General features: G+C 27.5%; 1 protein-coding gene across 8 annotated transcripts; it reads right to left on the reverse strand.

The window, feature by feature from the left end:
• Positions 1-12402, reverse strand: LOC113558664 (sodium/hydrogen exchanger 9B1-like). Of its 8 annotated transcripts, none has more exons than XM_026964167.1 (8): positions 12213-12402; positions 7170-7644; positions 4169-4354; positions 1735-1910; positions 1267-1445; positions 811-1188; positions 534-635; positions 1-369 (listed from the first exon to the last, which is right to left on the reverse strand). In XM_026964167.1, the coding sequence occupies exons 1-8, from the start codon at positions 12286-12288 to the stop codon at positions 193-195; spliced, it is 1749 nt and encodes a 582-aa protein (XP_026819968.1). In that variant the 5' UTR covers positions 12289-12402; the 3' UTR covers positions 1-192. The 8 variants fall into 8 exon arrangements, with proteins under 8 accessions (XP_026819968.1, XP_026819961.1, XP_026820015.1 ...); XM_026964160.1 differs by having other exon boundaries at positions 7170-7647; XM_026964214.1 differs by lacking the exon at positions 12213-12402 and adding an exon at positions 8063-8229.
• Positions 12403-18976: the final 6574 nt, after the last annotated feature.

Here is an 18976-nt window from a genome sequence, read left to right on the forward strand (position 1 = left end):
TTGAAGTGATTATAGCTTTCTTTATTTGTGAGTAATACTTTTATAATATAATCATATAATATTAATACATAGTATGTACGTTATAATAAATAAAATTAACTCAATATAATACGGTAAAACAATATAAACACGCAAATGAGCGTATACAAATATTTCACACATTTCAAGACAAAGAGTTTAATAAGTTTATAGCTATCGACCGGAATGGGATAACAACTTGGGACCAAACCACTGAATGCCGAATGCCCCTAAAGGAGCTGTAACGAGTATGGAGATTACAGAGATGGTTAACAATTGACTAGCACTTTCTTTATCCTCGTCTGTACCCATCATTCTTGCCATGTCCAACGCTACCGGAGCAAGAGCGGCCTGAATAAAAAAAAATGTTACTTGGAGTATACAATATATGAACAATTAAGAGTAAATTCGTCTGTGATAAACCTATAAGCATTGTATATTAATTGTATTAAAAATTCTTATTGTAATAGGATTACGAAGATAATAATACTATAAAGTATAAATATGTTACTTACCTGGACAGTTGCCTTGGGAAGCCACGCGATATTAATGAATGTTACTTCTTTAATGTTGAGTCCTGCTCCCCAAACTGCACACGATGTTACAATCAAACGCATCTAAAATATAATATAGTTTATTTTATAGAATTAAGTATCTGTTTTATCCACGATATTAATATTAAACTAGAATAATACAATTTTATATGAACAAATAATGTGTATGTATACATTATAGTATTATCACACTAAAACGTTAACTAATAATATTTGGTTGCGTGAGAATATAACTTACTATCAATCCGCAAATAAGTACCAACAGTCCAGCAATGACTATGTCACCACCTTTGAGAAGTTCGAATTTGACTTCAGTGCCTATAGACGCAAACAGAACCGGTTGGAGTCCGAACCAAATGCACTCGAACACCGATTCAACTGGGTTTGCTTTGTCATGGGCTCCATCGTCTTCGTCTTCGTGTATCGAAACCGTGGTTGGTCTGTCACAGTTTTGTTTTTCTTCCCTCCACTTCCAACCGGTACCTGCCACGAACGACGATATGATACAAGCTAGAGGACCAGCCCCCGGATACCCGTACCACTGACTGCCGGTCACGGCCAGAAAACCACCGGAGCCTAACAGAAATGCTCTCTTCGCTGTTACCGATTGGTCTTCCTGAATGACACGTTGCAAACTTTAGACATTATAGTTGCACCTTATCGACTTCACATCGTTCTAGTTTCATCGACCTACTTGTTCTTCATCAATACATTTTGTTCCGTCATTTTGTCGTTGATCTTTTCGGGCGGTGTAGGACACATTTGCCCACGGTGCGGGTGGCACGAAAATTAAAAGGAATCCCCACACGAGTCCCAATACAGTCCCAATGCAGACGTCTTCAGGTCCTTGAACGATCTTACTGGTTAAGTTACCTGTTTACAAATAGCAATGATCTATAGCAATATATATATATATATATATTGTTGTACTTATTGTATCATCGTATTTTAAATATCTATTTAAAATATTATATAAAATGGTCGGACAACTTATTTATTTAAAACGCACAGTTCACAACATTCCATTAAATGTTTATTCTACAAAATTCATACAGCACTGTTGTCCAAGTCAATTCATGGGAGTATACATAATCGGTTGCGTCGTTCAGTGTAACACGGGTAATATTATAACATTAAATATTTGAATACAACATCGACGTACCAGTTGAAAAAACGATGCCCGACAAAACACCAAAAGCGCTGATCGACACGATGTCATCTAAACTTGATGCAGCTATCACCAGCGTGTTGACCCCATTTTTTTCACCATAACCCATATGTTTCAATCGTAATAGATTCGGCACTAATACAGCCGGGCTGACGGCTGACAAGACGAACCTTACAAATCAAATATACATACGGTTTTCATAGAATTCTTTCGATCATATCCTTAAAACGTAAATGTCAATAACCAATATAATATGAAATAAACTAAAAGGATAGAATGTAAAATGCCCTAGACATATGTCATTAATTTAATAATAATTAAACTGAAAAACATTTTCGTTTTACGTTATTTATAGAAATTAAACATCTACGAATTATGCGTTTATTGTTTATTAAAATTAAAATGTTTTAGGTTTTTTAAATTTGATGAACATTATACCCGTATATGTTGTCTTCATCTTATTTACACACAACATGGTAAATTGTACTAGTTTACTCTAATATTATAAGTTAAAATTAATTGATCTGTTATAAAATTTAAAGGAAATAATATATTATCTCAAAGCACCTTGAAAGCTTTTTTTGAACCAAGTTATGAACATTTTAAAAATGTATAAATATATAATAATTATCTTCTTGTTTTAAAATTAATACATCAAGAATTATATTTTTAATACCTTAAATAATATTCTTGCCTTTAAATTTGATATAGGGGCTAAAGATTCAGGCCTTCAAGGTGTAATATTAAATTTAAAATTGACTATATTTAAAATTACTGATAATATTAAAAATGTAACAATAGTATTTAATTGATGATGCTCAGATACAGGATATTATGCTTAGATTTTTCGCTAAGATAATTATTAAAAATAAACTATAAATATTTTTATGATACAAATTAATAGAAAATAGTTTTTTTTAAATTATTTCGTTGTTTATCATGTTTTGTCAACCATTAAGTTAATTATTGTAGTATTTGATTTTTTTGTTTATCGATTTACTTTTTAATTATATTTAAACATTTTAATCATATTTTGTCTTGTATAACGTTATTATAAAGTTTGTAAGCCTTGCTTTGTAGCATATTTTTAGATTATTATAATATTCATATTGAAATATTCGTCATCAACCATTAAACTAGTAAAATGTTATAAATAAGACAGTAAATATATTTTATTGTTTACTTTATTATATTAACTTTATTAACATATAAATAGGTACATAGCATACCTATTATTTATCACAAGTTTTACGATTAGAATAATATTAGTTACTGTACATATGACACTACGCCTAAAATGGTTTATTAAAAGTTATTAATTGGATTTTTAGAATATAATAAATTGGTACCTTTCATTTAAAATTGAAACATTAGAGGCTTAAAATTATTTGAACATAAAATTAAATTGAATGATTCGATAATTCATAACCAATCTAAAATTGATAAATAACATCATATATTGTAATCAATTGTGCAAGTGATTCAAAATTGTATAAATGCTATTGCTATTTGTGGTTTCTTTGATTAATTTAGTGTTCGGATGTAAATTTAATTTCCTATATTTATTTAGGTATACTAAAATTCATGACGACGATTTAAATGAATTCAACGACGTACAATATAATTAAAACACGATCCACTCATTTCGGTATGATGCGTTGGTTAAAAACGAATATGCATGCGACTAAATGATAAAATCATGATCATAATAATTTAACGCAATTTTGAACTACAATATTACATGGTACAACGTTATAGGCACAATACACATTGCATTGCGTGTACGGTTGACATGTTAAACAGCATTAGAAAAATACTTTAAATATCCCACAACGAATAATATATTATGACTATGCGTATGTCGGTGGTCATCAACCTTCCACACAATAAAATCGTATAAATGCCCGTCCACGCATTAATTTTTTGTTTTGTTTTTTTGTTTTTTTTTTTAATTGTAGTTAAAAATATCACCGAAAATTGATCAATTGATGTTAGGTATGATGCTTACAATATATAATGTCAATTATGATAATGTTATTATAATACATCAGTTCGTTCCATAAAAAATGAACCGACTTTGGTTGTTTACATTTTCAAGTCGAAAAAGCACAAAAGTTTTTGTCGGTGTTATTCTTGTTTCTGATGTTTATGTAAATGGTACAGATGGCTGTTCTTGAAGCTATTCATAAGTTCAAATCGACTTTATCAGTTATATTGGGAGTTTTTTTTTTCATTCGGTGACGGCGATTTCACAACAGCAGTAGCGATACTAGCTGCAGACATATATCCCATCATTTTATCGTAAATAATTCATGACATGACGATTCGTCATTAATAATTTATCGCGAGACAATCCATCGCAGTAACAATTAACCAAAACAATATTTGTCTATAGACATAAACTAAATCGTTATTATTACATACTCACCCGAGCATCAGACCCCATTCCCAGGAGAAATTGGGCAAAATGTAATGAGCTGCTACGGCCGCTGCCGCTGCTTCGGCCACACACGGCAACAGCGCCAGTCTGGTCACGGCACCGCTGAGGCGACGTAACTGGGCTGCGTTCATTTCCAAGCCACCTTTGATCAAGATCACCGACAGGGCAGCCTCTCTGTGAACAATCATGTCGATGACATGTGACGATCAATCAATAATCCACAGTATAACAATATTATTATACACGTTTCATGATGTACTCGGATTTGATTATATATATATATTAGACGCGTGACGACATACATTATACAAAGTAACCATTAACCACGACAAATTGTGATTGTTACGTTTAAAAATCACGAGTTTCAAATTTGAAATTATTACAAAAAAAGTTCCGTTTTGGTTTGTGATTTCGGTTTGACAAGAAGATCGTGTAAACATTTGACTTACGATGAAGACTTTTGAAAACGTTACCATAACGTTCGATTTTTTTGACGTATTTACATCGTTTATTCTATTAGACTAGAAAAGTTTAATTTTTAGAAATTAATTAATTCAGACCCTGAACCTATACTATACAAAGTATATTTTGGTCTTTTTCTTAAGATTGGTTTAAAATTAAAATATTCTTGTCCTGTTCAAAATGTGTAACCATAGTTGTGTGTCTAGTGTAGATTTACCACTCGTGCAATGTAGTGTCTTTATGACGGCACGGTGTGATGAAAATCAAAAAGTTCTTTAAGTATTAAACCGTGTCAAATCTCTACTCCTCTTATTGACATTAAAGCCTAAAGGCGTACTTAAAATGTTAATAATTATATGCGTAGAACAAAAAATAGTATTATTTTTAGCCAAATATTCAGATTGAGTAAATTTGAGAAATACAATTTATACTTTAAAGGTTCACATACAAACTTTTCCACTCTCAGACCCCTTCCTTTATCCATTCATAAAAAACATACATCGAATTATTATATTTATCAGAGTTTATCAATATGTACAATAGAATTTATCTCTCGATGTCTAAGTTGGTAACTGAAAAGAGTTTAATAACTCAATATGAGATACTTTAAGTCACATTAATAATACACTTGTAATAATTTTTAATACAGACCAATTTTTATACTAAGTCAGGGATGGCAAATAGGTGGCACGCGTGCCAAGAGATTTTCGATGGCACTCGAAAAACTTTCATTTGTCCATATTTTCATGGTTTTAAAAAAATTGAAAAATTAATAAAAATTATTAATTATCCCGATTTATTCGATGTGCAAGATTTTAATGATTACTATCTTAATTGGATGGGATTAGAAAATTTAGAAATGCAGTTAATCGATTTGCAAACTAATCCAATTTGGACAAATAAATTTGTGAATATGCGAGAGCGTATCGAAGAATTGGAACGTCATCGAATACATAACGAAGAAACAGATTGCGGTGTTGACAACATAATATTAGAAGTATGGAATAATATTCCGGAAAATTTTTCTTCTGTCAAAAAATTAGCAATTTCATTGTTAACAATTTTTTCTTCAACATATGCTTGCGAAAGTCTCTTTTCGGTATTAAATCATACACATTCAAAGGCTAGGAACAGATTAACGGAGGAAGATTCGGCAGCATGTATTGCCTTGCAATCAACATCATATCAACCAGATATAAAAAACCTTTCAACCAAAATGAAGCAAAAGATTTCTAACAAACAATAATAATTTAATATTTTTTTCACATTATTTCCAGTTTTACATAATTTTCTACATTAAAATCAATAATTTTTCATTTATATTTTGTATTTGTATTTTGCCGTATTAATAAAAATAATTATGGCACGGCTGAAAAATTTTTTTTGAATTATGTCATAAATTGGCACGTAGAAAAAATCCTATTTGCCATCCCTGTACTAAATTAATCACCGACTGTTATTACTTATAAATTTTTATATATTTGAGTATTAATATTTTTATTCAACGCTTTGATCGAAAATTGTGCACGATATTATCTTTAAAAAACAGTAAAAACATAAATAATATAACCAATAATATAATATAGATAAATATTATTTAAATTTGTATAATGCAAATAATACTTATAACGGTTTTTAAAAAAAAACCGACATTAATACGAATAACATTGATTATTTTAAATAAACATTTCTTATCAACTATAAATGATTTTAAAATAGAAATGCTTACAAAATTATATGTTAAAAAATTAATTATTAATGAATTTAATTTATGTTTTTTGACTTTATGAGAAACTTCTTACAAGTTGCCCCTGTACGAAACTAATAAACTAACCCCAAATTAATATATTTATTATTAATTAACTATACTAGTTCACCAGTTCGACATTTAGTCTAAAACAATATTAATTAAATAGCGTGTTTTCATTAAAAAAAATTAAAAATCTTAAAAAAGGTTGTTGAATTGACTTCAAGTGATGTAAAAAATATATTTGAAGCGATTAGTATTCACTATAAAAAAATCACACAATTTAACTACGTCCTACTTAATATATTGTCCAATTTTATTTTTTTACACACAGCGTTGCACATGCACTTATAAGCTATAAAGACTTTTAACACAGTTATTTGAGTAGTTTTAGCCAATTATTAAATTCAAGACCAAAGTTGTATCTAATTTAAAAATTGTTTTATTTTTTGTCATCAATAGCAACCCTATACAAACGAAACAATATTGGTTTTTACGAATTAACAATTTCTTGTATGAATTCCTCTTCAAAATTTAAAATTTAAAAACTCAACTTTGAGGGATACACATTCTCAAGGCGTCAAGTATTACCTATGTACTACATTTCAAAACCATCTCATCGATGGACTTGGTGAAATTGTGAGTTTTTGGAATTGCGATAGTAATATTACGGATTATAGGCCGATCACATGCCGTATAACACCGTCGGCTTAATCACTCGTGTGCGTTAAACTGAGATTTAAGAAAGAAGAAAATCTAACACAGTCGCATCGTTATTACCGCATGATTGCCACCAGATGGATGCACCAGTTGGCGGTGACGGTGTACAGGCCGAAGTTTTGAAGAGCAATGCCGGCCACCATCATGCCCAACAGCGGCGGCAGGCCGCCCACCGCGTCAACGGCATAACCCGCGGCCAGCCCTGCCACGTACAGCAAGAATATGGACGCCACGCTGCCGCCGGGCACAGCCATCAGCGCCGGCGTCACGTTGACCCATAGCAGACACCAGGCCACGATCACGGATAACAGGACGGCGATTGCGTCCGCCGCGGTTGCCGGCCACCGACCATCGGACCAGGCCAAAAACGATGACGACTGCGAAGGCCGGCCGCTCGGGCCACTGCCGTAACGGCCATTGTCGGTGTCGTGGCCGACGCGCACGTTGTACTGTTTCAGTGGCCGCAGACCGAGTTGCGGTTGTGCCGCCGAACTGCCGCCGTTGTTCTCGTCTCCCATTTCTCGTGGTCGCGGTCCTTCTGCGGCAAAAACAAGAGGAAAGATAACGATATACTGTATTGAGGCGACGTCACGACCGTATACGTGCTGTATAGACACCAACTTACAAACATATCTTACAACATAGCAAATTTTACGTTCAGAATGCAATCTATTTTACTTTGTCGTGTTTGAAATTAGAGTGAATCAATTTACCTGTATATTATACAATTTAAAAGTATGTCTATCGGGTAAATCTGAGGCTTTTTTCGAGATGATTTTAGTGTTGGAGCAAGTAATGAGCGTTTTAAAATTGTAAATTTATTGTAAACAGTAAAATCATCATAATGTTGTACACATTTGCAAGACGAAGAACAATACGTTCGGGTGTGGCGTCTACTTAATGCAATTCGAAGTAACTGTACTACTATTATAATACTATATGGTTATTATTACAGTCGAGGCGATACTATAACGTCTTCGGATCGTTTATTGTTGTTTTTCGTAAAAAAATAAAATAAAAACTAGAAAAAGATTAAGACGCACAACAAATATTATGCACTCATATTTTGGTTACTCGCGAGTGTGCGTCAAGCCGGTAGACGTCACTAGCGTGTGTGTAAGAGTTCGCGACGTTGACAAAATACGACACGGATTATTATAATGTGTCCCACAAGGAACGAAAATTGCGAGTGGGGGATTTATTTAAGACAACAGTAAAAGCAATATAGAATGCGATGATAACAAACACGTGGCGGGAGCGCGTGTCGAGATAATATTGACTGTGGGCAAGTGCTAATAAATACGATGCGTGAGTATAGCGATGTTATAATATTGTTAAGGCTGGGCAACTTGACTGATTTATTTATTTACTTAACTTGCAAAAACAAATATATGTTTAGTGTAACGAGTTTAAGTTTTGAGATTATTCATTCAGCTATATAATGTTGTACATAATTTAATTTTTGTATTTTAAATTGATCTCGATTGAAATCCAGAATAGGGCATCAAACATTTTGTCATTCTAAAATTTAGTATTTACAATATATGACATTATAGGTTTAAATAAGATTCACGGTTATTTATTTGTATTAAAACAATAATTTTTATATAGAAAAATATATTTTAAGGCTTTGGAATTTATATTAGAGATATTATTAATAATTACATCTATCCTATAAGTACCTATACATCAATTATATATGTATGTTTGTTTCTTTGTCCTTTATGGACTCGATAATTACTGTTTAGTTTTAAATTACAGTTACATCAATAGAGTTTTTGAGACCCAAGGAGGGTTTGTAATTTTGTTTTTTAAACCATATAGGTTGTACACATATGAATTTTGTTTCATCAAGTATATTTTGTTTATGTACCTATATGATGATTGTCAATGATTACAGATATATATTGAAATAGTTATTATGATTGGATATATTTTTTTGTATTATAATATATTTTGTCATTTAAGCAAATAAAGCTATACTATATAAATGTAAGATAAAATAACAGCTTGTTCATATAATAGAGGCAAAGCGTATGTCTAAGGCTTATAAAAATACTCGACGAATTTGACGGTTCAAGATAAGTTAAGATACTAGATTTAACCAATTATTTTAGAGTGTCTTATTCACTTTTAATACAATTAAAATCGCATACTCTTTTATTTTAGTTTGTGGTTGTTTCATGAAAGAGAAAAAGTTCTTTATTACTGAGCACCACAAATGGACGGATTGCTCGCCTCGGTTTCGTTTATGCCCAGGCAGGCGACACCCGATAGTACAGCTATTCGTTTATAAAATGGTTTTAAGTTATATATAAGAATATTGAAAAAAAAATAATATGTTTTAACAACTTGCAAGATTTTTTTTTCAATAAGTAGTTATTTTAATTCTCCGTGGTTATAATTTGATTTTTTTAACGGTAAAATACGAAATGAAATAAAAATAAAATAAAATGCACCTGAGTACCTATACGATATACAAAAAGTAAATTAAAGCTTTTTCACGTATACATTACCGTGATAAAAAATGAAAAGTAGGTGAAACTTAGATTGCAAGTACTGGCTGAATAATTATTGAATTTTATAAGTATAAACAACATAATGTTAATGAGCTGGGTGAGCCATGGTATATAAAAAGGATATTAAAATCTGATGTTTTAGAACCAAAACGTTTATTATCAGAAAGATAAAATATTTTAAAAGGAAAAAAATCAAACAGATTACATTATAATAAATTAAATATTAATTTATTTTAAACTTTTTTCATAATCAGTACTTACTTATTTAAGTCATTCAGTAGTCATAAAATAATATGATAAGTATTTTGGTTACCATACTACTTAAATTCATAACTAAAAAGTAACGTAACGTAAATATTTATTTGATTGTAAATGTGTAACGTAGGTATTCACTATTTTATTTGTATTACAAAAAGTAAAAACAGGATTAATATAAATCAAGGATTTAATCAATACTGTATATTGTAATTTAGTTTCTATTATCAATATTATCAGCTATGTATTGGCATACATAATTATAACAAACGGTAACTTAAATTAACAATATTATAGTCTGATGGCGCGTGACTCGTGTGAGTGTTCGAGTGCTATTATAAGAATTAATAAATTTGAAACAATCAAAAGCATTGGCGCCAAATATTCGATACGAATGTTTATGAAATAATACCCCCTCTCCTTTGACATTAAAAATTTTTATTAACGTAGTATTATATTTACGCGTGATTCTGTTACAAAGACAGTGATCGACTGGTAATGAGCAGATGTGGTGAAATTGAGGTATAAAAATACGAATATGCGACATACGAATGTTATATGTAATATTCCCTTTTATTGTGACGTCCTCTTAAGATTATTTTAATAATACTTAAATAGATTTTATTCCTTTGTTAGTATTTCTACTGTTACAATTTGTTGTAACAGTTACTATCAGTGTATAGGTTAAATATAAATATAGACGCATCATTGTTCTTTTGTGATAACAATTTTACGTAATTAGCCACATACTTATCCAAGAGTAGTTAAACTATCGGTGAATGTTACTATTTTTTCAATATGCCATCGAAATCTGAAGTCGTGTTTTAATTAAAAGACTTAAGTATGGTATAGGGTATAGCAGACACGTTAAATTGTCAAATAACATTTAACCGCTCTTAACTCTTTTTCACTGATATAAAATTTGTAATTTTTTTAATTATGTGAAATAAAATAAAGTCACATGTTTATTTGTGTAATGGAATGTATTCTAAGCCGGATGCTCATATTTGAAGAAAAAAAGCAACCACTTGGTTTAACTTTGAATTGTGTTGAGTAGAAAACACTGCTATCATTCTATAGTATAAAATATGACTCTGGATCTGCCAGCCAGTCCATATCACTAAGTATATTTCATAATATGTTTTTTAAATTGCTATTAAAATAATTTACTTTACTAATTACATTAGAATAGGATGGTTAAATTCTTTCCAAAAACATTGTATTATAAATATTATATTGATACTTATTTATTATTATACTATAATATATGAATTAATCTACGCATTTTAAAATTTTATAGTGTATAGTAAAATTTATAGTATTTATACAAGAGTTTTAAGTTCTCACGAATTTTCAAATTATAACATATTTTACATTTTATTCATAGTTTAAATATCTAATTTCGTCGAATATTCAAATTCAAATATCTATAAAAAAAAAAAATATTGTGATTATATATTTTTTAGAATTTTTTAGTTACAATATTAATCACTTTTGAGAAACCAGATTTTAAATTGTCAAATTTTGCTTATAAAAGTTGAACATTTTATAAACTATTATAACTAGAAAATAATAACAAAAATTTACGTTATTTAAACAATTTTTTTGAAAATTTGATCTTCTAATGCCTTATAAAAATAAATTCGTGTGTATCTTTAATATTTTTTAATGGTTATAATTATAATAAACACTTATAACATATAAATTTTAAGCAACCTTGTATTAAATGTAAAGGACTTTTAATAAATTAAAAAAAACTTTTAATCTCAAAAGAGTTAAAATATAGAAATGCTAACATAAACAATGGTAAACATTTCTAAAAATTACGGCTATTCGTTTTGGAGGTAGGTACACCAAAAAAAAAAAAAAAAATAGATTTTGTTTAATACTGATTTCGGTTTGAAAATTCTTATTTTTCTTAATATTTTTTTTGTTTTTCCTAGTTATTGAAATAGTACATAATCAAAAATCGATAAAAGAAAAAATGATTCACGTTCAAATATTAATTCTTTTTCATCGAAGCATTATTATAATTTATAAAAGAACTTAGGAAATATATTAAAAACAAATTAAATATTATTTGATAATAAAGTAGTAGACATAATAATATTACTTTTATGTTTTATGTTATTATAATTTATCATTCTAACTGTTTTTTTCTTAAAATGGTGATCATATTTAGTTATTGTGTAGTTGTAAATTTATAAATAATAAAGCATTAAAAAAGAGATATGAAATATTTGAATACTTGGCTTATTTATATGTTTTTTTAAAAAAAAAAAAAAAACAATAAATCTTAAATTCGTAAGAAAAATATTTTAAACACTACCTGTAGAAAAACTGCCATAGATAGATATTTGTGAATCGTATTTATTAATACAGATTTTCTCCTTGTCGTTTGACATAATTTAATAGTACAAGACGCAAAAACTTACAGTTTTAAGAATTATAAAATATTGGAACTATTGTTACTTATACGTCACAATATAATATCTACGTAATTCAAACACGGTGTTCATAAATTAATATTATAAAAACAATAATAAATTACGGTACCGATGTTTTTAAATTTATTTACACGATTATCATAATATCACGACTGTGTCGAATATAATAAATTACTAAAGGGAAAAACGATAGCTGATAGTGTTGTAAATCAGTTAAATGTTCTACACAAATAAATGTTGTTGTTTATTATAGTATTATCGTGTTTTAGACATCACGAGACTCCCACTGTTCTTGAAATTACGACTGTTGTACATATTTTATACGCAAATATTTAAATTACTGTAACGAATTTGACCAAAGGCCGTCAAAAGTACGATTAGGATATCAACGAGGACAGTAGTACCACGAGAAGAGGGGTATGGTCGAAGATAAGAGAAAGAAATCAAAAAAACACTAACAACAATAATTTTACCAATAATTACATTTTACGTTCTTGTAATGTTTTGTTAAGCATATATCATATATATACCTATATATATATGTATAATATATTATCATAATTACACTGATAAAGTGTATAAAACGCTTTTTTAATTTCTTTATTGCAAACACGTTGATTAGTCAGCTTATCTTTTATTATATCCAATACTTACACGATAATATACCTAAATATATTGTATGGTACCTGAATATTAATATGTAGATAGGCACACACAACGCAGTGAAGCAGCAATCAAGTAAAAAAAGTATTTTCTTTCAACAATTTTGTATTTAGTTCCCATACGAGATTTGAATAAATCACAGTTAAAATTTCCTAAATTACCTACCATAATATTGTAAAAGTGAGTAAAAATAAAAATATTATGTATAAACGCTATAAAGAGGTAAATTAATTATGATTTTAACTGTCATATTATTTATTTTTTTAAACAATAACAATTATTATATTAGGGTTTAATCGGCAGATGAAATATCCACGAGTGCTATAAATAAATAAGTACCATAAAGTTATAATATCAGTATAAAAATATTTATACGCCTATACGTATATTTAATGTTTCATTAGATATCTCGAGAATTTGGTGTTAAATATTCAAGCTTTTTTTTATTCACAGCCAACATTTTTTATTTAAATATAATTATAAACAAAATAATTATAGTAACAGTCAGCAAAATAATTAGATCGATGCGTCGTACTTGATTGAAACATACAATTGAAACTACTGTATATATTGTACATTTTAAGCTAAGATTTAAGTTGGATTATAAAATGATATTTAGTATACTTACTATACATATAGATTATAAATCATAACTTTATTACAAAATAACAAATCTACATTAACTGAAGTATTAACCGACAAGTGTGACTGCGAATGTATTCTATCGGGGAATATCGTCATACACCAAAATCATTGATGAATATTGGGTATTTTATGAATTATATTTATTGAAAAATTGCATATTTAATAATAGAAAAATGAGGTCAGATTTACATAGATGTTAAGTACAGATCCTAAACGTATACACTATAGTACTGTAGCTCTATAATTATAATACTTTTACATTCTGAGCAAAGCGATGAATATATTGCTTTTACAATTGACATGTTAATTAATTAGTCCATCTGTGTATAAAGATAAACAAAAAAGTTCTATTTATAACGGAGACAACCGGCGGCTAAAAACAATACAAGGTATTAAGGACCACGCGTTTAATTTTTCAGTCAATGTAAAGTTGTTAAGAAATCAATCAACCCACCAGTAAGTTATAGTTCTGAAATGTCTTATGACTGATAGACTATGAATCAATTTAAAACTATGAATATTGTCACAGTCGCAATGAAAAAATGTCTTCAAATATAAAACATGAATACATTCAAATAGTGGTAGACTAATTAGCAAATCTATATACTCATACTATAAAGTATAAGGGTATATTCCACACTTTCACAGTGAAAAATGATACTGTTATAATAGTAACAGTACTCACAAACCTTATGTCGCCGAAAGTTGTATCATCGTTCATCGTTATTAGTAATAATTCATTACTCATAATTAATAATGGTAAAAATTATAATGACAACGTTTTAAATTACTATTAGAGAAATATAAAGTTAAACGCTCTTTTTCTAAAACTTTTTTTAACCACAGTAAAATTGTACGAATAATATTCGTATCGTATATCAATTATACACGAATAATATTTCATCATATACCAATTATACACGAATAATATTCCATCCTATCCATCCAGGCAATACCCCTGTGTCCCTATAGAGGGCCACTAATGGTTGGATCAGAGAGCCCCGACAGCGCCTCGAATCTATTTTAAATAATTCCTTTGTAGTCTAATGTTTACGTCAAATCAAATATATTTTAATAAAAATGTTATTGAAAATATTTATTTTTATTATTTTTATGCTATTTAATTTGTTGTCGAAGAACGGGGCCCCTATTGGTCCATAATAATGTCTATATTTATCTATACGATTTATCTATATTTATCGTATAATTATATTTTTATAGTGTTTTTTGTTTTATTTTTATTGAGTTACTTTTATGAGAAGAATTGAGATTTCCCGAAATAATCTTTGTAATCATTAAGGTAAGAATGTTGATGCACTAAAATGTATGATAATATAAGGATTTATGCACTAAAAAACAACTAAATATACGTGAAAATGTTGAAAAATATGCTTTAAAAATTAAAGAAATATGGAGAAAAAATACAATAAATACATATTATGTAGAGACAAATTTATTTATTAATAGAATATAAACAAATTGAATCCGTACTATTTTTATGTGCTCGTTGTATTGTCTATGTGACTATGTCTATTATATTTTCGAATTTTCTTATTTACCATATAAAATTAAATTAAATATAAAAAACACATATTTAAAAAAGTATTATATTGAGTAGTTATTGTTTGTTTTTAATGTTCTGTTGTAAATCTTCGTCTGTTTGGTGCTAATAGTTAATACGTGTATATTTAAGCAGGTACCTTTACTCCGTTAGGTCACTTTTATTAATTAAAAATAAAATAAGCGATAATTTAAAAAATACAGATAATCAATCTTATATCAGATTCGGTTAATAAAATATATTTTCAGCATTTTTTATCAAAAACCGATTAAAAACAGAAAAAAACACAAATAATGCACTTATAAATAAAAAATGGTAAAGTATGCAATTGTATGCAAAATTTAAATTGATATTTTGAATATAGATATCATGAAACACATTTCTATATAAAAATGAAAAGTATTGGATAACATAAAAAATATGCGAAAATTGCAAAATCATAAATATCCTAACCCTAGATGGCTAGACTAATCAGTAATTGCCGCCCATGCCCCGTGACATAAGTTCTAATTCCTTCAAAGCATAGTTATATAATTTGTTGAATTTTTGTCTATTGCAGATAATATCAAGTAATAAGTTTAATCAATTGATATCTTATAAGTTATTATTATTTGTATATGTTTGTGATAAATTTTTCATACTTTTAAATGTGGTAAAGATTGTTTTTTATAATTATATGTTTAAATATAATATAGGTACATACAATCTTTATGTTATTCCTTATGCAATATTTTTTTTAGAACCATACATTTTTACAAAAGCTTTAATTAATATTTATTTTATAATAAAAAAACACTTGTTGAAGTGAAGTAGAAGTTATATTTTAATAATAATACATTGGGTGGTGAGCCTTAAAATTATATTTTTAGGCTTTTTTTTAAAAAAAAAAAATCACCATCATTATTTATTTTTGTATAAGTAACCTAGAAAAAATATAATATAGATAGACTTTAAGGCCTCATACATGGACTGTATCCGGGGCCCCAAGAATCCTATTTGCAACACTGTTCGTATCTCATACTATAGGTATACACGAATAATATTCGTATCGTTTACTAGTTATGTACGAATAATATTCGTATTCCATACTATAGGTGAATACGAATAACATTCGTATCCTATACCTAGGGCCATATTTACAATTAGGCAGGATAGGCAACTGTCTATGGCCTCCGTTATTAAAAAGCCTCGGATTTTTATGAACCTTATTTTTTTTTTAGAATACTACTTTCATCACATAAAATAAATATGAGAAACATATTATATTTCAAAAAAATAAAATAATTAATCCTTATCAGCGTAAAATGTAAATAAAAATAATAGGTACATAAAATCTGTAGCCTGTAGAGATAAAAAAATGTATAACATTATAATTTATTATGTTTGTGAAAATATATAAGTAAATACTAAATTGTAATAAATTATTATTTTGTTTTATACATCTCATTTGTAGAGAGAAGCTATGGTTTAATATGCTACTGTTGACAATAAGGCGCGACATTTATTATTTTGCCTAAATCCACAAAATGCCTAAATCAGGCCCTGGTTAGGCTATTTGTCAATACTTGGTTTTACTTTAAGTATATTTGAGTTATGTAAATATAGCTGTTTTTCTTTGTAATTACCTAAAATATATTTATATTTTATTAAATTTAGATAGATTCAACTACGATGTATGGATTGATTTCGTTTATATGAATAAAATATTTGAAAATGTATATTTTATTTTAAATCGTAAATTAATTTTTCTTCAAATTTGATTACATTATTTATTACTAAAATTTTTTTGATCTTGATTCCTTGGTGTCTAAATTTATATAATTGAATTGAATTATATCAAAATTACACAATTGCGTGGATAATACAAAATATATCAGTTAAATTATTGTAATTTTTACTCAAATACTCATATATTATACTCAAGTTGTTTTGTTTTTTTTTATAATATTAATTGAAAAATATTACACTATATATTTTTGATTAGTTATTAATCTTTTCCAGGGCTTTGTGTTGGTACGTTTTTTTTATATAATAATATGTGAAATATATAAATAATTTTATTATATACTATAAATATTTTTCCATGACAATAAATTTAAATTAATTATGAATTTTTATTTGAATTTTAATTCATAATATATATTTTTTTATTTTGTTTTTTAGTTTATGGTAAGAATTTAAAAATTAAATTAATTTTAATTGTTTGCTGTATTAAATCTTATATGCATTGTTTTTATTATTGTTTTAACATTATTTGCAATAAACCAATAAAATAATATTTTTGTATATAACTTTGAAATAGTCAGAACATTAAATAAATTATAATATCATATTTAGAAAAATTATATATATATATGAATATTTTAAAAACTTAAAGTTCCTAAAATAATTCTGTATCAACACAAAAATAAAATCCGACTTAAGAGTTTCCGTGTCAGTGATTATATTATTACAAAATTGCATTTAATTAATCGGTGATATATAAATAACATTATATAATAAAACTGTTTTACCTTAATATGAACGTACAATAATATAACTTTGTAGTATATTTATAACACCTTTTAAAATATGTAATTTATTGATTGTAATTGTTTATTTTTACAGAAAAACGATTTAATGAATGTCTAAGTGAGATTGGTAACTGCAGTATCTTTTAAAATAAAATACTAATAGGTTTATACGTATAATCATGAATTGGGCAGATATATAAAACTTTTTTTATGTATTCCCTTGGTACAATTTTGATGGATATCTAATACTGTAAAACGTTTGGTGTATTAAACTGTAGTTTATTATATTAACAAACAATAAAAATAAAACACTTTTAATTATCTTAACTAATTATGAATTGTTTATGCATGCACTAGAATTCCTCAGTAATATTAATTTTAACCTAACCGAATTGTATAACATAACAAGAAAATCATGTCTATACATATCAAACTTGGCGTCAACAAGGTTTTCCAATACAGTTATGTGTATTAATAATAATAATTATAATGAATTGCTATTAAAATTTAAAAAAAATTAAATTACACTATAGGCACTTGCTAATGTGTAATAGCCTAGCTATTACTAATTACATAATTTACTTATTACTATATGCACCTATTACTTATAGGTATTAGTTAAGCACATATCAAACATGTATCATAAATCTCAGTATCTAACTCTTTGTCCCCCTACTCATTTCCAAAGAAGACTTGGAAGCAATTGGCTTAGACATTTTCTGAGATAACAAAATCAATTTTTAACAATTAACACGAGTTCTTGGGCAGATGACGTTGATTAGTGTGCTCATTAACAAATATTTTTATTTTGGTATACTACAATAATTTATATCATCAAGCTTAATTATTATACATTATTTTTTTGTTGTATTGTTTTAAACAGATATAATTAGTTCAAAAAACCATAAAATATAACAAATATTAGGTAATTTTTAATTTATTCTATTAATTATCGTTTAACAGTTGACATGCATAAAATATATTTAAACAGTAAGTTATTTTGTAAAAATAAAATATAATTGTTGGTAATATCATAGATAAACATATTATATTATACAATCTAGTTAAAAAAAATATTAATTTTTTTTTAATAGATTCTCATTCACACCATTAGCCTTTTGTTATGGAGAAAACGATACTGTACCAAACCATTATAATCCATACGAATTACGAACTTCCAAATCAATAATAATTTTTTTAATAGTTTAAAAGTAATTAAGTATACTTTTAAATTGTATATAATACATAAACATATTATTAATCA

Source organism: Rhopalosiphum maidis, chromosome 1 (assembly GCF_003676215.2).
Source record: "Rhopalosiphum maidis isolate BTI-1 chromosome 1, ASM367621v3, whole genome shotgun sequence".
NCBI lineage: Eukaryota > Metazoa > Arthropoda > Insecta > Hemiptera > Aphididae > Rhopalosiphum > Rhopalosiphum maidis.